Source organism: Dendropsophus ebraccatus, chromosome 3, assembly GCF_027789765.1.
Source record: "Dendropsophus ebraccatus isolate aDenEbr1 chromosome 3, aDenEbr1.pat, whole genome shotgun sequence".
NCBI lineage: Eukaryota > Metazoa > Chordata > Amphibia > Anura > Hylidae > Dendropsophus > Dendropsophus ebraccatus.
In genome coordinates this window covers 88515128-88539289 of record NC_091456.1, presented here as the reverse complement: position 1 = coordinate 88539289, position 24162 = coordinate 88515128, and the positions used below count along the sequence as shown (strand labels likewise).

General features: G+C 41.0%; 1 protein-coding gene across 1 annotated transcript in view; it reads right to left on the bottom strand.

Moving 5' to 3' along the window:
- Nucleotides 1-1719: 1719 nt before the first annotated feature.
- Nucleotides 1720-24162, bottom strand: part of LOC138785822 (myoneurin-like) — a 43244-nt gene continuing 20801 nt past the window's right edge. The window contains exons 4-6 of the mRNA XM_069962191.1: nucleotides 14940-15066; nucleotides 8749-8857; nucleotides 1720-6661 (exon numbers count right to left, since the gene is read on the bottom strand). Coding sequence (XP_069818292.1) covers nucleotides 6311-6661; nucleotides 8749-8857; nucleotides 14940-15066 — 587 coding nt within the window. The 3' untranslated portion in view covers nucleotides 1720-6310. The remainder of the gene's footprint in view (nucleotides 6662-8748; nucleotides 8858-14939; nucleotides 15067-24162) is intronic.

Here is a 24162-nt window from a genome sequence, read left to right as displayed (position 1 = left end):
CAGCGTCATCAGATGCTCAGCCGCGATTGGCTGAGCACAGTTTGGCTCAGCCAATTGCGGCTGAGCAGCTGATGACGCACCACACTTCCGGGTACACGACGGGTGGGGGTGGTGGGACACAGGGAAGGTGGCCATTCACAGACATAACATACATTACAAAGTTGTATAACCGCTGCACTACCCCTTTAAAGCCGATTTACCATGGATCTCTTCACAAATCCACAATAGAGATGAGAGAGCCTCGAGCACGATCCGAACCTGAACACTCTGCATTTGATTACCGGTGGCTGAAGAAGTTGGATGCGGCTCTATAGTTGCCTGGAAAACACTACTGTCGCCAATGGCGAAATCCCTGTTTTCCAGGACTCTGTAGGGCTGCATCCAACTTCTTTAACTTAATCAAATACAGATTATTCAGGTTCGCTCATCTCTATTCCGCAACATAATGGGTATGCTGTGGCTGCAAATTGCATTAGGTGTGATCCATGTGGATTCAACCAACTAACTGTCCCAGGGCATACAGCACAGATCTTACATTATAAGAGGTGTGGAGAAATAGATTGATACATCTGGCCCTGTGTCTCTGAACTTGTATTTTGGCATTTTTTTTCTGAAAGAAAAATCAGACAATTTCATCTGCTGCCCTACTGCCTGTGTATCGCTATGAGACCCTCAATCAGTGTATCATAGAGATTAGGCAACAGTGACATCCAGTCTACAGCAAAGAAGCTATAGATTAAAGTCAGGGACTAGGTCACGTGGGCAGACACCTTGATACAAATGATATTGCAACAGGCAAATAACAGCACTTTGAAAGATAGCTCTACCGATGTAAGCTTGGCAACTTGGTGCCGGACAGCTGAAACAGCTTCTTTAAATGGGAACTATCAGCAGGTTAGACGATATGTCCCTATTGTGCAGGAGACACCAAAGATGAAGGCATGTCTCTTACCTTCATGCTCTGCGCTGTTCCTGTGCACTTAGTTTACTCCACAGTCCGATAAGACTATTAGGAGAACTACCCAGTAGTGCCTATCCCACTTGCCCCCAGCCGACCTGCTCCATTGATTATCATAAAAAGGAGACGGATCAGAGCAATGGGGACAGGGCAGTGTTCTCAAAGGTGCCCCAGTGCTCTTAATAGTCTTACCTAACCATGGAGTAAACAACTAAGAGCACGGGAACGGCGCCAGGGATGAAGGTAAGAGGCATTCCTTATTCATCCTCGGTGTCTCCTGCGCAATAGCGGGCTATCAGCAGGTTCATATAACCACCTGATAGTTGCCCATTAAAATGAATGCTTGGTTAACCTAATTTTGTTACTATTTGAATAAAATTAAGTATTTTATTTTATAATACATATTATACCTGCAGGAACCACTACAGGGAGCTTAGAAGTTTACAGCACAGAATTTTTCAGGATACCTGGAAATAAAAAAAATAAAAATGAAAAAAAAATAAAATAATGAATGTAAATTGCAGACATGCTTTATATCACATCTACTGTTAATTTAGATTTTGGAAGTTATAACTACAGTGCACATTTAAAGGAGACCTGTCCCCCCGGCTGCCGGGGTGAAGGCCTGACCACCACCGCCCGGGGGGTAGGACGTCCTTCACCCCGGCAGACAGGGTGACAGGTCTCCTTTAAATGTGCACTGTAGTTATAACTTCCAAAATCTAAATTAACAGTAGATGTGATATAAAGCATGTCTGCAATTTACATTCATTATTTTATTTTTTTTATTTTGGAAGGCAACTTTTTAGTCTTGTGCTGGTTGAAGAAAGAGACCAAACGCTTGAAGTCCATGGACCTGGGTACAAGTAATTATAGCTTTGTTTTAAAGCATGATAACTAACAAGAATAATAATCTAAATTGCAAACTTGCTTTATTTCACAATGCCTGTTCATTTAGATTTTGAAAATTATACTGACAGATAAAACTTGAAAGTCAATAGTTTGCAGTACCACACTTTGCTGCAATAACAGCTTCAAGTATTTTAGGTCTGTTGTGCTGCTGGAAGTGGAACCTCCACCCCAGTCTCAAGTCTTTTGCAGCCTCTAACAGGTTCTCCTTCAAAATTGCCCTAGATTTAGCTCCATCTATCTTCCCATCAACTCTGACCAGCTTCACTGTCCCTGCTGAAGAAAAGCATCCCCAAAGCATTGTGCTGCCACCATGTTTCATGGGTGATGTGCAGCATTAGTTTTCCACCACAGATAGCATTTTCATTTGGACCAAAAAGTTTAACTGTGGTCATATCTGGCCAGGGAACCTTTTTTCGCATATTTGCTGTATCCTCTACCTGACCTGTGGCAAACAGAATTTCTTATGACTTGCTTTAAAGATGGCCTTCTTGCCACTCTTCCATAAAGGCCACATATGTGGAGTACTTGACCACACATTGTGGATCTTCACATTGCAGATCAGATTGACATATGACTGTGAGGGGCTGGCAAAGACCCAGCAGTCATGGTGAGGTCATGATGCACATTGGCACCAATGACATAGAGGTAGGTAGAGGGTCCCTAAAAACTATTTTAAGGACTTAGGCAGTAAGCTTAGGCCAAGGACCTCCAAGGTAATATTTTCACAATTTGAACTATTGCCTCTACTCCATGCAACGCAAGAGAGGCAGTGGGACAATACGGAGGTAAATAAGCGGCTCAAGAGCTGGTGTAGAAAAGACGGGTCTGGGTTCATGGAGGACTGGGCCAACTTCTCTGTCGGTTACAGGCTCTTTGGTAGGGACAGGCTGCATCTGAATGGGGAGCGTGCACATGTGCTGGGGGAGAAGATGGCTAAGAGGTTGTAGGAGAGTTTAAACTAGAGACTGGGGGAGGGCAACTACAAATAGAAGGCGAGGACAGAGTAGATGGAGAGCTAGAGCTGTTTAGGAATTCAGGGTGGAGCTTCGGGTGGAAATAGAACAGTTACTAGTGATAAGAGGAAAGGCGATAAGATTTGTGTAAGTATACTAATGCAAGAAGCCTCACTAATAAAACAAACGAATTAGAACTAATTAAGGTGGAAGAGAACTATCATATAGTGGGATAAGCAGGATAAGGCTGGATGATAGCTATGACTAGGTGGTCAATCTGTAGGGTTATAACCATTTCAAAAATGACTGCACAAATAAGAAAAGGGGGAGGAGATCTGCCTTTACGTTAAATCCTGTCTTAAGCCCATTCTGCGAAAAGATATATGTGATGATAAAGTGGAGTCTCTTTGAGTGGAAATAAGGGGAGAGAGTAGGAGTGATAACTACTGATTTAAGTTTGTTATAAGTTTCCAAGTATAATGGCATCAGATGATAATCCCTAGATAAGACCAATAGATAAGGCAGCGAAGCAGAGTGAACTCATTATAAAAGGGGACTTTAAGTACCCCAATATAAACTGGAAAGCAGAAACCTGCAGCTTAGGCAAATTAAGCAGGTTTCAATTACCTTTCCCAACTAGTACAGGAACCAACAAGAGGGGGGGGCACTTCTGGACCTGATTTTAACATTGCCCTCAGAAATAAAAAATACACAAGAGAAATTGGACTTTTTAAAGGGGTTTTCCAGCAAGAATCCCCATAAAAAACCTTTCCTACATTAGAGAGTTCCTGTCTGGGCCGGAGATGCCAGCAAAGAGTACTGTGTCAGACTGAAAATAAAACAACACTTCCTGCAGGATATATAGTAGCTTATAAGTATGGAAAAATTAGAGATTTTTAAATAGAAGTAAATTCCAAATCTATATAAAACTTTCTGACACCAGTTGATTTGAAAGAAAAAGATTTTTGCTGGACAACCCCTTTGAGAGAATCGTAGGTAGATCTTGTGAATGACACAAGATCTACACTATGGGAATAAACATAGTAGAATCAGGAGAAAACCAATATGGTTAACTACAACTGTCATGAATGCAATAAATGATTAAAAAAAACACAGGCATTCAGTCTACTAAAACAAGGTGGTAGTGGGAAAGAATTGAACAATTAAAGACAGAAGAATAAATTGTGTAAAAAAAATGTAATAAAAGAAGCAAAAATCTGCAACAGAAAGAAGAATTGCCACAGAGAGTAAAAAGTAAAATAGTTTTCACCTACATAAAACTAAAAATGTTGGTTCCCTAATAATAATTTGGGTGTAATGGTGGAGGGGGATGAGGAAAAGGCGAATCTACTAAATGCCTTCTGCGGTACCGCCTTAAACATAACACAAAACCATTATGGGTTTATGAGGGATCAGTCCTGCCAGACTAATCTGATCAGTGGTGGTTATAGACTGGACCTTGGTGACACTGTGGACGTTGTGTATCTGGACTTTTTAAAGGCATTTGATAATGTGCCACATGTAAGGTTGGTCTATAAAATTAGGATGATGGGACTAGGGGAAAATATATGTAAATTGTTTAAGTAACTGGCTGTGTGATAGGAACAGTTATTGACAGAACACACGCCTATTGGGTCTCAGTTGCAAGTGGGGTACTGCAGGTCTTAGTATTGGGTCCACTTCTTATAAAGTTTATTAATTAATTTGTAGGGGGGCTACAGACTAGAATTTCTGTACTTGCAGATGATACTAAACTGGGTAAAGTAATTACCAAAAAGGAGCATAAAATAATATTACAGAGGGATTTGGGGAAGCTGGACGCTTGGGCAGAGAAATTACAAATTAAGTTTAATGCGGAAAAATGAAATAATACGTACAAGTATGTGCTATAATAAAACAGTGGGTAAAACTGCTTCTGAAAAGGACAGTAATCTCAACTTTAGTGATAAGTGCCAGGCAGGGGCTTCCAAGGCTAATAAAATTATGGAATGCATCAAAAGGGCATCACAGCTACTTTTTCATTTTACCAGACCTTAAAGCCTAAATGTAATTGGTTGCTCTGGGCAGTTTATGCCACTATATATTTTACACGCTTTGATAACTCTCCCCATAGTTTTGCCTCTTTACAAATCACTGGTCGGACCGCACCACATGTGAGATCCACCACACATGGAATACTATTTATAATTTTGGGTACCGGTATATAAAAAGGATATAGGGGAACTTGAGCAAGTACAGAGGAGGGCAACAAAGGTCATTAAGGGAATGGGTGGGTTACAGTACCAAAGCTTAGTATAAAGCTTAGAAAAATGACGTCTTAAGGGCGATCTGATCACAATGTACAAATATATGAATGGACAGTACGGAGATGTTTGTAGTGATCTTTTTACTCCTAGGTAAAAAGACTCCTACTCCTGTAACCATGACGAAGGGGCATCCACTACTTCTAGAGGAAAGAAGATTTCACCATCAGCATCGACGCAGATTCTTTACTGTACGAGCGGTAAGACTGTGGAACTCTCTGCCACATGATGTTGTCATGGCCAATTCATTAAATACATTCAAGGGAGGTCTGGATGCTTTTCTTGAAAACAAGATTACAAGTTCTAGGCACTAGATTTCATGTGATAGGACATTGATCCAGAGATTTATTCTGATTGCCATACTGGAGTCAGGAAGGAATTTTATCCCTGTGATGGGGCAATTGGCATCTGTCTCATGAGGGTTTTGCCTTCCTCTGATTCAACACGGTAGGGTTTCTGTAGGTTGAACTTGATGGACACTGGATTTTATTAGGGGGATCAGAGTAAAATGGGCTAAATACACATGCATGCCACCAGATTTTAATTATAAAAAACATTATTATTTTTTAAATGAAGCCAAGAGAGGCAATGGATCAGTGTAATAGTCCAGGTTCACAGATCCTCAACTTCTGATGAGAAGTTCTATTAGACTGGTTTTACACAGCAGTATTTTACATCAGTATTAGGTAGGAGTGGAACCTACACAGAGAAACACTAAAATAGAAAGATTTGTACCTCTTCCCTGTTTTAGACCTACTTCTGGTTTTGGTTACCAAAATACTGCACTGTAAACCCAGCCTTTGGGTTGGAACACTTTAATGAGTATGAAAATTAAACCAAAATAAAACTTCTTTGAGGTTCAATAAAACTTGAACATGTATAATTTTACAGTCACTTATGTTCACCATTGAAAACTATTTAGCAGTTTACATACACCGTGGATGATATAACCTGATTAAGAAAGTTCACCACCACCACATACTTACTGTAACAGTCATTAGCAGAAATAAAATTTCTATCACAAAGGTGCACATATTATTTGGTAGTATCCTTTCTCTTTAACCACAATAAAAACACTTCCTTTGAAAGTGAGCAGCAGGGTAATGTCCTCTAATCAATGTAAAAAGACGTCCTCCAAATAAACATTTTTCATAGACATAAGCAATCAGAAATTTACAGTAAGGTTACTGAGACCTGCCAGTCTGAGGGGATGTATTCTGTAAATCATGCAAAGTAAAATCATTAGTTGCTGGTTCATCACCTGTAGCGATGGAGATGAAGGAAAGTGATACAGGAGATACTGAGGAGTCTGTTTGGATGCTGCGCTCTCCAGTAGATACAGAATTTGGCAAGGAATGATTAGATGGCAGACCCTGTGATAGTACATGCCCTGGAAATTTTACTGCTGGTCTCCTATTCTTGAAGAATCGCGGAGATGCATGCTCTCTGTTGATTTGCACCCGCATATCTGCTTTGTGCACAGTACGAATGTGCTTCTTCATGTTACTTGGATGTCTGCATCCCTTCCCGCAGATCTGCAATATTAAAATACATACAAACTAGGTTATTTATCTATCCACTGCCATGGTTGGATGTGTTGGGGTTTAAAAACCAGTGTTGATTCACAAAGTGGGGGTAGTGGAAAGGCACTCAGGCCACGCTATCAGAGTTGTTAATATTACCCCTGAGTGAGAAGGACTTGCAAGTGACTAGAAAGATGTAGGTTCTTCATGTTTCTCAAATATTGTTATACAGATGTAGCCAGGTGTTAGTTTTTTTGTTTTTTTTTACAACTGCTAACTTACTGCATTATTACCATTTACTAGAGATGAGCGAGCAATACTCGATTAAGTAGCGATTTGATCGAGTATTGCACTACTCGAAAGATTTGTTTTCGATCCGAGTATCCGATCGAAAATTTTAATCTAAACAAACTTATAGCCTGTTGGGGGCTAATTTTGCTATTGAAAATGAAAAATATCAATATTAGAACGTAAATTTGCTATTTTAAATATATATTGTTTGCATCATTTTCATAAGGTGTCATTATGGACTTGGTGACCTCCAACTGGTCGAATTTAGGTTTCCAAGAAACAAGCATTTTTTTTTTCCCATTGACTTTAATGGGGTTTGATATTCGATCAAATAGTCGAACATCAAGGTCTATTCAGATCGAATTTCAAGCTTTCGAATATTTTACTACTCGCTCATCTTTACCTCTCACAATAATTATGCCAATCCACCCCACTTTGTCTGAGCTCTGAATGCAGCATTTCTGTTTATATATGGCTGCCGATGGAGGAGTGGGTGATAATACACGTCACTGTGCCTCCTCCACTGTACCTGCATTCTTTGGTTAAGCACAGTGTACCGCTAAAGAGGAGGTAGAGTTATGTATACAGTCACCTGCTCCTCCACAAGCAGCAATGTATGGATGGAGAAGCCATCCAACTGCAGGGACCAAGTAGGCATTACTATTATTATAACAGCGTCAGAGACTCTCACTGCTATACTTTTGTAAAACATCATATAAAAACATGGCCAACCAAGGATTAATTTAAGAACCTCCAAAACCCTCCAAAATACAGTAATCCATAAATAGTTGAAAAAACACTCATTTAATGTGTTTTTATCCCTCTAGTCAATCGTATCCAGGGTTAATTTTTCATGTAGATACATGAAGCATACAAAGCTCAGCGACACAATGTAGAGAACTATTTAGACTACTAAGTTTCTGGGCCTATAGCATAGAAATGCGAGTAGAAACATAAAAATTATAGATTTAAAATCACATCTTTTGAACTATTGTACATGTTTTAAGGGGGTTTCGGAGATGACAGAGTCCCTTTAAGGATGCCCCATGATGGAGCAGTTAGCTTTTCATGAACATGCAGTTGTTCACTTGCTGCTGGATGTAGATGTAAGAGGGGTTGTTTCTTCCAAGATTTGCCTATGATCTGCTGGTTTAGGGATCCCCAATATTGCAGCTAGCAAGATAGTGTTATTAGGCAGGGTGGAGGTTTTCAATACATAAAAGAATCGCACCAGATGTACTCAAAGCAGCGTTTGGTTCCAATTCTTGCAAAAAGGCTGTGACCGTGGCCTGTAAGTCTGTTAAGTCTGTAAGTGTTAAGGCAGCTCCTAATCCTGAGATTAACTTGTTGGGCATGATTTTTTAAGTGTTTCGCCAGGTCTTGTTACATTGTTATTATTTAGTGGAGCCTTTGTTGAGCGTGCTAAGGAATTGATGCAGTACTTGGGCAAGGTCAGATCCTCTGGTGACAAGGTGGAGGAATCAGTCAGAAGATCTACTGGTTTCATCATACTGTATGTTGTGTGGTGCCAGCCGGTAGTGGGTGGAAGGTGACTATAGATTCCACTCTTTCCATTCTGCGTGGTAAGTCAATATTATTAAAGTCTGTCAGCATAATGAAAAGCAAGCTAGATCTGTGACAGTGTGTGAATGAATGTGTCCTTCCTATGTAAGGGCAGTGCATACACTGTGACAGGTACACTAATGTTTATCAGATAAACAGAATTCTGACCTCTTACCACTTAAAATGTTTAACAGAAGACAAATTTGCACATAATGTTGTCAATGTTCTCTACTTAGCTTACTTACTTTACAGCGATATGGAAGTTCCCCAGTGTGTGTCCATGTGTGACGTTTTAACTCTGAGATTCGATGGAATGACTGTACACAAAAGTCACACTTAAATTTCTTCACACCACTGTATAGCAGATCAAAAGAAAAAAATAAATAAGCTTCCAAAAACGATGACAGCAATTCATTCAGCCTATACAATAACAATAATATATTTGTTACACAAGCTAAGCGGTGGACACTGAGGGGTGGGGCATAGTAACATGCTCCTCCATGTCGGCCATCTTATGGACAGACTCACCAGAGCAGGGCAGCGCACCCTGGAGGAGGGAGTCTGATTTTAGCTCTGTGAGGTACACAGGGAGCTGCTGTCAGTAAAGGCCCTATTCCACGGAACGATTATCGTTCATAAACTCGCTCCAACATCCGCTCGTTAACGATAATCACTTTGTGGAATTGGTGTAAACGAGCGAACGACAAAGGCGAAATCGCTATATTGTCGATCAAAATTGTTTTTCAGCATGTCGAAAAAAAATCATTGGTCTTTGAAAGATAATTAGCTAATCAGTTCGTAAAATTAGAAATCTTTCAGTCATTCGTAAAAAGGTTTAAAAAAAGTAGGTGTGTCATATAGTCATGATCACCGCGCCGAACGTTTTAAACGACAATGTAACGACCGCAAAATAATCGTTACACTACATATATCGCTCACGTTCCCACATGTGTTGTGTTATCGTTCGCTTAAAAAAAAAATTGGTTAGTGATAGTTAACGAGCGGTCGTTGGAGCGAGTTTATGAACGATTATCATTCCGTGGAATAGAGCCTTAAGTGCAATGAGTACACTTACTAATACTGTACACTGAACTATTTTACTATAAAGTGGCCAACCCCTTTAATTTAACAAAGTTTTTTTTTTTTTTTTTACATTCTGTTATCCCATTCTCACAATGGGATACTTAACACAGAATGATGAGAAACATGACTTTTTATGTTAGCATAAGGCTGCAACATTAAATGTGAAAAATGTGAAAGGGTTTAACCCTTTAAGGACATGGCCCATTTTCGTTTTTACGTTTTCGGTTTTTCCTCCTTGTGTTTAAAAGGTCATAGCACTTGCATTTTTCCACCTAGAAACCCACATGACCCCTTATTTTTTGCTTCACTAATTGTACTTTGCAATTACAGGCTGAATTTTTGCATAAAGTACACTGCGAAACCAGAAAAAAATTCAAAGTGTGGTGAAATTGAAAAAAAAAAACGCATTTCTTTTATTTGGGGGAAATGTGTTTTTACGCCATTCGCCCTGTGGTAAAACTGACTTGTTATGCATGTTCCTCAAGTCGTTACGATTAAAACGATATATAACATGTATAACTTATATTGTATCTGATGGCCTGTAAAAAATTCAAACCGTTGTTAACCAATATACGTGCCTTAAAATCGCTCCATTCCCAGGCTTATAGCACTTTTATCCTTTGGTCTATGGGGCTGTGCGAGGTGTCATTTTTTGCGCCATGATGTGATCTTTCTATCGGTACCTTGATTGCGCATATACGACTTTTTGATCGCTTTATATTACATTTTTTCTGGATTTGATGCGACCAAAAATGCGCAATTTTGCACTTTGGGATTTTTTTGCGCTGACGCCGTTTACCGTACGAGATCAGGAATGTGATTAATTAATAGTTCGGGCGATTACGCATGCGGCGATAGCAAACATGTTTATTTATTTATTTATTTGTTTACTTTTATTTAAAACCTGGGAAAAGGGGGGTGATTCAGACTTTTATTAGGGGAGGGGGCTTTTTACTATTAACAACACTTTTTTTTTTTTTTTTTACTCATATACTAGAAGCCCCCCTAGGGGACTTCTAGTATATACACTTGGATCTCTCATTGAGATCTCTGCAGCATAGATATGCTGCAGAGATCCATGAGATCGGCACTCGTTTGCTTTCGGCTGCTGCAGCCGAAAACGAATGAGTGCCGAGCCGAGGACGGCGCCATCTTGGACGCGTCCCCGGCCGGCATCAGTAACGGAGATCGCTCCTCCGGGACAAGGTCCCGGAGGAGCGATCTCCCCCAATAGACACCAGGGAAACGTTGCCTCCGGTAATCGGAGGCAGCTGTCAACTTTGACAGCTGCCTCCGATTAGCTAATTAGCGGGCACGGCGATCAGACCGCTACACGCGGCACCCGGGATCGCGGCACTTCAAAGCGGGGCCGCCGCGCGGCCCCGCTTTGAAGTGCAAGTGAGGACATATGACGTAGGGGTACGTCATATGTCCTTAAGAGGTTAAAGGGTCACTGTTGTAAAAGTTTTATTGCATAAATCAATAGTACAGGCAATTTTAAGAAACTTTGTAATTGGGTTTATTAGCCGAAAAATGAATTTTTATCATGAAAAAGCAGTTTGAAGCTCTCCCCCCTGTCTTAATGGTTTTCCTATGAAGAAAGTAAAAGAATCAAAACAGGACTTAACTTACATTCACATCCCGGGCTCTCTCCTCTGACATCAACACTGAGCTATCTGACCTCTAATTAGGGTTCTGAATAGCTCCCCCGCTGAGCAATCCTTTGTTCTTGGCTCTCAGCTGCCCACTACTCCTTCCCCCTCCCCTCTTCATAGACCAGACAGGATCGGACTGATGAAAGAGATGAAAAAACAGTCGAGATTTCCTGATTCTGAGGAGTGGACAGCAGAAAGGAGAGGAGGGGGGGACCTGGGAAAAGGCTTTTTACATGCAGATAATGGCAGATTTGGCTAATAAACCCAATTACAAAGTTTCTTAAAATCGCCTGGACTATTGATTTCTGCAAAAAAAGATTTTAACGACCGTGACACTTTAACCCTTTGAGGACCAGGCCCAAAATGACCCAGTGGACCGCGCAAATTTTGATCTTAGTGTTTCCGTTTTTCCCTCCTCCCCTTCTAAGAGCTCTAGCACTTTCAGTTTTCTATCTACAAGCCATGTAAGTGCTTGTTTTTTACAGGAATAGTTGTACTTTGTAATGGCGTCATTCATTTTACCATAACATGTATGATGGAATTCCAAATATATTATTTATGAAGATATAAATAGGTGAAATCGTAAGAAAGAATGCAATATGGTAACGTTTGGGGGGTTCCTGTGTCTACGTAATGCACTATATGGTAACAGCGACATGACACTATTATTCTATAGGTCAGCCCGAACACAACCATATGCAGGTTACACAGATTCTCTAATGTTATATATGTATCTTTTTTATGAAATCCTTTTTTTTTGGCAATTAAATATTAATAAAATGGGCCTATTGTGACGCTTATAACAGTTTTATTTTTTCACCTACGGGGCTGTATGGGGTGTCATTTTTTCCGCCATGATCTCTAGTTTTTATTAATACCATATTTGTGAAGATCGGACGTTTTGATCACTTTTTATTGATTTTTTTAAATATATAATGTAACATAAAATCGGTAATCTGCTCACTTTTTCCTCTCTTTTCGTGTACGCCGTTTACCGGTCGCAATGACGCTTGTTATATTTTAATAGATCGGACAATTACGCACGCTATGGTATATTATATGTTTATCTATTTATTCATTTTTATATGTTTTATTTATATAATGGGAAAGGGGGGTGATTTAGACTTTTATTGGGGGAGGGGCTTTGGGGTAGTGTAATAGTGTTTTGAACTTTTTTTTTTTTTTACACATTTGAAGTCCCTTTGGGGGACTTGTACATACATTACTTTGATTTATACACTGATGAATGCTATGCCATAGGCATAGCATTGATCAGTGTTATCGGCGATCTGCTCATTGAGCCTGCCTGTGCAGGCTCAGTGCAGCAGATCGCCGATCGGACCGCATGGAGGCAGGTAAGAGACCTCCAGCAGTCCGTTTCAACGATCGGGACCCCCGCAGTCACACTGCGGGGGTCCCGATCGGTAAGTGACAGGGGACTCCCCCTGTCACTTACACTTAAACGCTGCGGTCGCGCCGCCATTGCGGCGTTTAAGGGGTTAATGACACGCGGCAGCGCGATCGCTGCAGCGTGTCATTACCGGTGAGGTCCCGGCTGTTCACTGCAGCCGGCCCCCACCTCCTATGAAGCGCGCTCCGCTCCGGAGCGCGCTTCATAGCGGGAATAACACCCATGACGTAAGGTTACGTCATGGGTCGTCTGGGGACAGACTTCCATGACGTAACCCTACGTCCAGGGTCGTCTAGGGGTTAACCCTTTGAGGACCAGGCCCAAAATGACCCAGTGGACCGCGCAAATTTTGATCTTAGTGCTTTCGTTTTTCCCTCCTCCCCTTCTAAGAGCTCCAGCACACTCAGTTTTCTATCTACAAGCCATGTAAGTGCTTGTTTTTTACAGGAATAGTTGTACTGTGTAATGGCGTCTTTCATTTTACCATAACATGTATGATGGAATTCCAAATATATTATTTATGAAGATATAAATAGGTGAAATCGTAAGAAAGAATGCAATATGGTAACGTTTGGGGGGTTCCTGTGTCTACGTAATGCACTATATGGTAACAGCGACATGACACTATTATTCTATAGGTCAGTCCGAACACAACCATATGCAGGTTACACAGATTCTCTAATGTTATATATGTATCTTTTTTATGAAATCCTTTTTTTTGGCAATTAAATATTAATAAAATGGGCCTATTGTGACGCTTATAACGGTTTTATTTTTTCACCTACGGGGCTGTATGGGGTGTAATTTTTTCCGCCATGATCTCTAGTTTTTATTAATATCATATTTGTGAAGATCGGACGTTTTGATCACTTTTTATTGATTTTTTTAAATATATAATGTAACAAAATCGGTAATCTGCACACTTTTTCCCCTCTTTTCGTGTACGCCGTTTACCGGTCGCAATGACGCTTGTTATATTTTAATAGATCGGACAATTACGCACGCTACGGTATATTATATGTTTATCTATTTATTCATTTTTATATGTTTTATTTATATAATGGGAAAGGGGGGTGATTTAGACTTTTATTGGGGGCGGGGTTTTGGGGTAGTGTGTTAGTGTTTTGAACTTTTTTTTTTTTACACTTTTGAAGTCCCTTTGGGGGACTTCTACATACAGTACTTTGATTTCTACACTGATGAATGCTATGCCATAGGCATAGCATTGATCAGTGTTATCGGCGATCTGCTCATTGAGCCTGCCTGTGCAGGCTCAGTGTAGCAGATCGCCGATCGGACCGCACGGAGGCAGGTAAGAGACCTCCAGCAGTCCGTTTCAACGATCGGGACCCCCGCAGTCACACTGCGGGGGTCCCGATCGGTAAGTGACAGGGGACTCCCCCTGTCACTTACACTTAAACGCCGCGATCGCGGCGTTTAAGGGGTTAATGACACGCGGCAGCGCGATCGCTGCAGCGTGTCATTACCGGTGAGGTCCCGGCTGCTGATTGCAGCCGGCCCCCACCTGCTATGAAGCGCGCTCCGCTCCGGAGCGCGCTTCATAGCGGGAAAAACACCCAGGACGTAAGGTTACGTCATGGGTCGTCTGGGGACAGACTTCCATGACGTAACCCTACCAGGTTCCAGGGTAACATAATCTGTGCATTCTACATCCTCTGCACATTCTATGGAATGCCAATGCCCTTTTGCTGTTTGGCGGGACTATCAGATGTCAGGCCACCCCTGGGATGTTCAGGGTTTGAATAACATTGCTACTTTTTGGGGGCTATTTTCTTCCAGAAACAGTGCTACACCTGTCAGCGGGTTATGCATTGTACTGCAGATCAGTAATGAATTAAATGGGGTTGAGCTACCACACACAGCTTTTTCACTCTCCAATTAACTTCTTGATCCAAGTTCTTACTTCTTCGTTACAAGGGCTAAAGCCAGCAGGTACAACATTTGCTACCCTCCTTCTTTAAATAAGGGCCATAATTATCACCTGACACCATTATGTGTGCATATGTATATTTTTTTCATTCAGTGGTATACATTGTTTTACAATTGTATATTATATTCTATATTCACACAATACACTAAATACAATTTAACTTATTGACTAGGGATGAGCGAACCGGCCAAGGTTCTGGTTCGTATGAACCTGAACTATCTGCTTTTGATTCCCGATGTCTGCCCGCTCCGTGGAGTGGGAATCAGAAGCCGATAGTTCAGGTTCATACAAACCCGAACCTCGGCCGGTTCGCTCATCCCTACTATTGACCAGTACCTGCAAAAGATTTTGTGGCTTTTGTAATGCTTCACAGCTTGGCCACAAAATTCACAAAGTTGGAGCAGTGGTGGTTTTCCAGTTGAGGCCTCCATGTGCTTTGCTCGAATATGTTGAGTGAGATCATCTGGACAAATAAAAACATGAAAAAAAATATTATACACAAATTACAGCTAATTTTTATAAAAATAAATTATAGTCTGTAATCTTGTAAAGTGCAGTGCAGCAAATGCAACACTTTATGAACTGACTTTTTGCAATGATTTCAAGTGTGGTAGGGTACTGTAATAGGATGTGACTGTTGCAACAAGTCAAGTTAGAAATTTTGCCCTTCCATGATTAACAGTATTAGGCTACGTTCACATCAGCGTTTGACCATCTGGCACCATTCCGTCTACCTTTTCCGTTTTGGAGTAAGCAAAACGGAAACTGTCGGATCCGTTAAAATCCCCATAGATTCCCATGATATTTAAGTGTGCTCCGTTTGCCCTAATTGTGCTCCGTTTGCATGCAATCCGTTCAAGATCCGTTTTTATGAACGGAAGAAAAAATAGTCACAATTCATACATAGAAAAGTAGAAATGAAGCGGCACTCACCACTGTATACGTGCAAAAAAAATCGGTGCTTTTTTATTCGTCCATAAATGGCAAACAAATTTTCTTAGCAGGTAAGACGCCAACACTTCATGATGATAACAGGTGACAGCTGTTTCGCTTTACTAAGCTTCTACAGAAAAAATAGTGTTTGCAGTATTTTTCTTTCCGCTTAAAAAAACGGATCACTAACGGAAAGTGCACTTCCGGTTTTTTTTTTTTTTTTTTTACATTGTAGTCAATGAGAGCGGATCTAAAACGGAAGGTATTTCCGTTCACATCGGGGTTTTTTTTCATCCGTTTCTGCACTGATCACAAGAAGCCAAAGAAGAAAAATAAATGGATAGAAAAACGGATGCTGACTGATGCAAACGGATGCAAACTGATGTACAAAAGTCAGTTTTTTAAAGCCAAAATACAAACGGACCATTAAAAAAAATGAACATTTTGCAATCAGTTTGCATCAGTCTGCTCATCAGTTTATGCTCATCCGTTTAAATTAATATGGACGGATCCGTTCGAAACAAAGAAAAACGCTAGTGTAGCTGAGCCCTTACTAAAAAATGGAAGCATTTAGAAACTACAGCAATTCAACCTCTGCTGACTCGACTGCAGAATTCCAAACCTCATCTGGCATTAAAATCAGCACAAAAACCTGAATGGAGTTGTGTAAAGCATCTTACCACTGTACTCTGGAGCTGTGAAAAAATGTATCCTGCGTGAGCTGCCAGGAGTATCTCTTCCTTCCCCTGCTCCAGCAGAGATACACATGGTGACGTCACTCACTACGGAGGACCTTGCTAATGGGGAAATTACGCAAGAAGGGACCTTATTCATTAGGGAAATTACCTTCAGGGGACACCTAGCTACCAAGGAAGTCTAGCTCCTGGGGGACCTCCATAATAGGGAAAATTGGCTTCTAGGTGCACTTATCTACTGGAGTGACCAACTTACCGACCTTATAGGGGGACCCCCCAGCCCACTTACCTACCCACTTTAATGTGTGTGACACCAAGGGGACATTATTATCATTAGGGTCACTTTAGATGGGGTCCGATAAGTAAGGAGCTGAAAAAATGCAGAGTCTAAGATGTTTAGCAGATTCTGGAGAGATGAATTTTGGCTGGAAGAAATCGCCTGGGCTGGATGGAGAAGAAAGGAAAAGCGAACTTAGATCAGATAAGACACCCCCTGTAAGTCACTGGATGTAGCTGCACTTCAATTTTTTATCAGGTCGATATGGTCTTTGGTGCTAATTATATTGGTCCTGGTCTGGTGGTATTATTTAGGCATAATGTAGTAGTATTGTTGGTAATATCTTAACATGTGTAGGGCACTTTCTTTAGAAAATGCCTAAATTTGCTATTAGTGCATGGAAAACTAGAAATGGTTTCCCTACATAAAATAGTGACCTCTTAACAATATGTATGCCAATGTATTATTTGCCTTATTGCAAATTTTATACTTACTGGAGTCAGAGTGTTTTAACTACTGCTGGAAAAAATGTAGTGAAACCTCTGCTCGCCTGACTGCATACTGCCAACTGCTATGGGGTCGTTTTTCAATGGTTAGGCTAGGCCTTTTAGTTCAGGGAAATCTTAATGCTTTAGCATGCCAAAACATTTTGGACAATGGTACACTTTCAATATTATAGCAACAGTTTGGAAAACACCTTTTTCTGTTCTGAAATGACTGTACCCAATACACATAGTAAAGTGTATATGGACATGGCAAGGTTGGGCAAGTTTGATGTGTAAAAACTTGGCGGTCCCACGCAAAGCTCAAGCCCAATTAACAAATAACAGCCAGGCCCTCTTGTTTAACATCCATGTCTGTCCTCACAAATCCTCTTCTAGAGAATCCTCTTTTGTAGTCTCTATTGCACTTCTAACCCTGGTTTCAATTTGTTACTAAGACCCTCTCCCTCTTTCTGAGATATAGATATATTCATATTTGGATGGATATAGAGATATATATATATATATATATATATATATATATATATATATATATATATATATATACACACACACACACACGCACACACACACACATTTTTACTGAACTGTCATATACTTTAGTTCACACAAAGAGATATAAATGCTATGTCTGTGGGCTTTTAATAGGAGGCCAAGGAAATTTCATGTCTTTAAAAACCAAGTAATGAGTAAACTGGAAAACTGACCTGATTTGCATCAATTCTGTATAGACTTAAGAAGAACTTATGACATACATGCTCTTTCTCATTCAAAAGTGCTTCTTTTGTGTTAGTTCTTAAGAGTCCACACTACAGCACAGTAACATCAAAATAGGCTGAGGTTAACCAACACACGCTCAATAGTACCGCTGGGTCACGTAACATTTCAGAGGTCATGTGCCCTTAGTCATGCGCACAAGCATTGAACATCGGTCAAGCTATATATGCAGAGTCAGATGCATCAAACTAATTTAAAAACATAAAAACCACCCATGTCCCAAGGGTGCTATAAAAAGAGATTATTCGGATCCTATCTGCCCAGTTGTAGGCTTGTTCAGCTTGTTAGTGAAAATGCTAGAGTAGGGCCCTTTCTCTGCGGACACCCTAACGTTGTGGCATGGTACACCCTGTTTGATCAAATAGTTTGTCAAGATCCTCATTTTTAAATATCTACAGAGTGAGTTTTTATCGTGTATACACCGGGGGGAGTATATACGGTAAGCATTTGCACCTGTAGGTTGCAGTTGCACTTTGTTTTTTTATTTGTACTTAAGCCACCTGCAGTGTGAATAGAGGCATAGATGTGCTGCTATTTTTTATTCTAATTAAAAACACATATAATATATAACTTCATTCTATTATATAATAGTAGCATACAGAAGGCATGTACCTAAACAATCTATAAATACACTTCACTATAAACAGACATTCAATAAGATTTAAGCAAACTTTGCATAGATCAATAGCACAAGAGAATATATAACATTTTGTAATAAATCTCAGACAAAAATTATTCCTACACCTGTTATCAAGCTTCTTCCCTCTCCCTTCTAGTCTTCTAGAAAAATCAGCCCAATACTGTTCTGCAGCTAGCTCAGGCATCAAGTTATAAGCAAGACAAGTGGTGGAGGGAGAGGGAGATATGGTGGAGGGAGATAGGAGAGGTAGTGCCTGGGTATACAGGCGGAGAGACATCTATGAGACAGCTCTGTAAACACCTCGACCCAGGGCTTTAGAGTGCTCACTATAGCTTTATCATGGCTTTCATACTGCTGCTGCTGACAAAACAGTACAGGATCTCCTCCTCTGTGTGTACAGAAACCATAAATGTTAGGCTAAGTCCATCAGTTCTGGGAGTCCTGAAAATCACAGATTTAGCTTGCAGAACAGAAATCTGCAGAAAAATGCCATATGTGAGATATGATAATATTGTCACATATAGTGCTAATCCTGATGTACACACACTAAGTCACCTGAAACAGCAAATACGCTTTAATGCAACCTATTTGGTTTAAACATTTCTGAATCACAGTATATAACTTTTTAACCCAAAAGGTTTCACCTAATTCCAATACCTGACGCCCCCAACTCCTGAATATGCTTCTTTACAGTAGTTTTACCATACGGTCTTGAGCTTACAAGTTAAAACAAAAATGGATCCATTGGACTCGCTGCTAGCGATGGTGTAAGCCGCACCAGGGAGTGGAATCTAAGTGGGCGCTGGTCGTTACCAGAGCCCACTGCAAGGCTTTAGGTTTTCTGAAGCAGGAAACCCACAGGTTGCTACTAGAGATGAGCGAACAGAGTTCGGGTTCGAGTCGATCTGAACCCGAACGATCAGCATTTGATTAGCGGGGGCTGCTGACCTTGGATAAAGCTCTAAGGTTGTCTGGAAAACATGGATACAGCCAATGACTATATCCATGATTTCCACATAGCCTTAGGGCTTTATCCAACTTCAGCAGCCACCACTAATCAAATGCTGAAAGTTCGGGTTCGGATCGACTCGAGCATGCTCGAGGTTCGCTCATCTCTAGTTGCTACCCCTAGTGTGGTGGGGGAAGTGCAGTGGGAAGCAGGCAGGAACACAGCAGAATGCACAGGTAGAGTTCACAGGCTGAGGCCAAAATATAGAGAAAGCACACTAAGTCTCCAACAGGCCAATTCGTCAAATTATTGTTCAGTGTAATAAAGACAATGATCAGCCAATCGTGGATCGCTACATGTAATGGTAGTGGTGCGCAGCTGATGAATCTGTAAAGAAAATAATAAAGTTCATACATTACTCCTCCACACTCTCCCTGGTGTCTTCCTGTCTTCTCCCGTCAGCCGCCGATGCAACTTCAGAGCCAGTCTCTGAAGTGACAAGCCACTTAGCCAATCACTGGCTGGGATAGGAACGCCGCGGCCAGCAAATAGCTGCCTGTCACTTCAGAGACCGTCTCTGTAGTTGCATCAGTGGCTTCCGGGAGAAAACAGGAAGACACTGGGAAACATGGAGAGGTTGTGTGTGAACTTTATTATTTTACAATTTTCAATGAAGGGCTGCACAGACATCGTCATTGCTGCGTGATAATAGAGCTGTGTAATAGGCTCAGTAAAAGACCGCCGATCTAACAAATCGGTGCTCTTTACTATAGTGATCCTAAGGCCCTAAGCCTTGTTTAAATTTGTGCCCCCCTTCCCAGAACTGTCACTTTGGGAACAGTCTACCTAGGGAGCTGCTCAGCAAAAGCAGTAAAGGGAGCAGTGCTATTTTTTGTGTATGTAGAGGTATATAATTTTTGTCTAAGGTTACCTATACCCTTTCTCTTCTCACACATCTTCTCCCCTTCCATGGCTGAACTTGAAGGACAAGTGCCTTTTTTCAACTCTACTATGTAACAGCTATGTAAGTAAACAAGGCCCCATCTCTACCCTATTCTCAGGACCAGTACACACAGACTGAATTGTGATGAGACACGTGCTTCATCCTTTTACCATTATTTATTAAAACAATAGTTCGACTTAAAAATTTGATGCCAAAGATGTACCAATAAAAGACTTGGCTCTTAGTGGCAGCTGCCCAGTATTAAGGGGTCAAAAAGCTGGCAACTTTCCCAGTCTTGTAGTAACATATCCAGATTGGGCTATTGAGAAAACACTTGGCATTTCATTTGGGTGTTGTATCTTCAAGAATGTAAACAACAACTTACATTCCTAATACGGGAAGAGGCTGTCGCATAAAGTCCCATGAGAAGCGCATATAAAACCAGAAAGGGCAGTTCATGTGAATGGTAGCTCTTTTTACAATTTACACTGAATTCACTGAGCCTGGATTCCTTCCTATGCCAAAACTGCAGGTTTAAAGAAACTGCTTTCATGGCAAGTGAATATACCATGCAATTGACAAATGGACTGGGGAGGGGTAGGAGCTTTCTTTGTCTTCGTGACTCTATAATGTCTGTAGCAAAACCCCTTTTTTATTTCTAATTAGAATTCACCCTTTCACCTACCAAATGTTCTTCTAAGACATCTGCAGTACTCAGATGAACTCCGACACTAAACATCTTGACAGCCTGTAATTGCCTTTTTTTGCAATGCAAAATGATTATTAACTTCTCAGTTCATTACCAAAGCAAATTTAATTCTTAAATATCAAAAAGCAGTCGGAGTATAACAATGAATTATTGTTTAAATAGGCAGGGAAAAAATAGATTACACTGTGACAGATGTGGGAAAATAAATAGTCTTTAACCTGGACAATATTTGACTGTGTCTAATTGCCCTTTGCCATGTAAAGCTGGACTGCTTTTCCAAAGCAATGTAAAATAGTTTTTTCTGTGTGTGTCTGCGAATCTATTACAATTCTGCATCCTGGGAATCCTTGAACAGAGAACAAGTACAGAGACATTAAATCAAAATCACTGGGAGTTTTAGAGGAAGTCTTAACACATTACCACAAATGTTTATTCATTTTCTGTCAGGTTATACATAAGAAAAAGAAGAACTGAGAAGCTTTGCTGACATCTTACAGATATATACTTGTAGATATATCAGTAAAGATGGATAATTATGATAGGATAGGTAGGTAGATAGATAGACAATCAGACATTTAAGCTTAAATTCCCAAAGAGAAAAATAATTTAACGAACGGTAACTATTAAAAACAAAGTCCAGAAAATGCTTCCCCTTCAGGGCTTCTCTGGTGATTGGCATAGCTTTCAAGACAGACAGTTCCTTAAAACTCTGCCAGTAGATAATCATCTGCAGAACCATGTCTACCGCATCCTCAGATGCAAACAAGGAACCATGAAAACCCAAATACACAGACTAGCATAAAGAAATTGAAAACTTCTGGACCCTTCCCCTATTTGTTTTAATCTAGAGTAATGGGTAAGCAAATGACAAGGAATCAATCTAAGCTCTCTCTGACCGCTGCTCCCAACCTGGCTACCCTACGTGACCTCTAGTCTCCTTTCTAACTATAGATATACATTGTTCTCAGGCATGGTCTGATAAAACTGTAGTAATTTACAATTGATTGTTACCTAACAGTTAAGTACATATTTAGTCAGCTATACATCTATGTAAGGGAGACGGGTGAACAAAAGTCTATGTCACTCATCCACCTGATGTCTAAGTCACAAGGACCTAAGAAGCATCACAGATACTCATCCTTTCTATGCACACTTCAAGCGTTTCCCTTGCTGGCCTCTTCTCTGCCCTTTACATGGGATGAAGTGAGAAAGGCAAGTATATGCAGCTCAAACTTAAAATTCTAAATTCACTTATCAGAGAACATACAGACGCTTTTTAGAAGTTGCCCTTGGTGGGATTTGAACCCAGCACCACTGCAAGGCTACAGTGCTAACCACTGAGTCTCTAACCTGAATTATGTCCCTATGAACCCAATTTTCATTAAGAGGGTGTATAGGTGCGCTGAGGGTGGTAGTCGACCCCAAGTGCACCAAAGTGCCTAATTTGCCTACTGAATTAAGTCAAGATTTCCAGAAAACAGCACAGAGGTAAGAAAAGTACCTTCATCTTTAGTGCCCCATGCACTATGGGAACATAGCAGGTTAGATGCTTCTAACTGGCAGTTAGTTCCCCTTTAAATTAACTTGAGCTCTGCAGCACAATAGCTTGAACTTAGATCCTGGTCTGGTTTTAAAGGACACCCATCATCCATCGTTATCTACTCCAGTGCAGCTGCTGGGTCCCAGGCCCTCCGCTTTCTGCTGCTTTCAGCGATTTGGAAACATTCGGTTGCTTGCCACTCCAACTGGAAATAGAACCTCGGCATCAATTCTATACTGTCTATGCTGTGCTACTATTTTCAGAGGGAATGGCACATCAATGGATGTTTAGAAATTACTGACAGCAGCAGAGAGCAGGCAGCCTGGGAGCTGGCAGCTGCTGTGGAACAGGAAAGGTCAGTACTAATGCAGTGTCCCAGCACATAGGTTCTTTTCTTTATAAGAGTATTCTGTTAGTTTAAGTGCTGGAAAGAGTAATGGACACTGCAAAAGCCTGTCTCATGTTGCCCCCCCCAGTGGTTAAGTATGGTATTGTATCTTACTGCTCATGTATATTGATTTACTTATTTGTTAGTCATGTGGTGTAGTGATGCAAGAGGCCTAGTGTCACGTGATCCCCTGCTGCCATGGCAACTCCAATAGCCATCAAGTTTTTGGCTTGGGGTTCAGTTCAGTTCCTCTCTAGTCTTGAAGAGAGGTCGCTTCAGCACCACGAAAGGCTATGCGGTGAGCAGGCTCCGGGTTGCCACTTGCAAGGTGGTATGGTCACGGTTATGGCACGAGGGTATGTGGCTAGTCCATGGGAGCCTGATCACGCAGCCCAATTCTTCGTTGTCCCTAGTCAAGGCACCAATGACGAGACCAATGCCAGGGTTGGGAAACAACGGTAGTTGTATGTTTATTTAAACTGCAACTCTAGTAGCAACAGTCTCTGGATGCAACCAGGAATAATCAACTTGGCAGTAGACAGAATTAGTTATAACTGAAGAGATGGGTGATGTTGCAATAGGCCGTGATCTATAAGTGTCCCTTTTGTTAGGAAGAATCTTTACTGAGGATGGGAGTAATAGTTCCCTTGAGATACAGATGCTGGATATAGTGGTTATGAGGAGAATACTTGCAGTTAGCGATGATGAGGAGAATATGGAGAATTGGACAAGGAACCCAGATCTTGGAGTAGACAGGAGTTTACAGCGGGTCTTGACTGGACCGGAACGGGTATATAGATATATCTGACAGAGGAGTGGTAGCGAAGAGTCTGCACCACGAGGCTGGCGGTACCGGACCTTCTCTTCACAGGACAGCGAGAAAGCGACCTTCTCTCTTCAAGACTAGAGAGGAACTGAACTAAGCCCCAAGCCAAAAACTTGATGGCTATTGGAGTTGCTATGGCAGCAGGGGATCACGTGACACTAGGCCTCTTGCATCACTTCACCACATGACTAAAAAATAATTAAATCAATATACATGAGCAGTAAGATACAATACCATACTTAACCACAACATGAGACAGGCTTTTTCAGTGTCCATTACTCTTTCCAGCACTTAAACTAACAGAGTACTCTTATAAAGAAAAGAACCTATGTGCTGGGACACTGCACTAACATGTCCTTCCCCGTCCCTCCAACCTTGC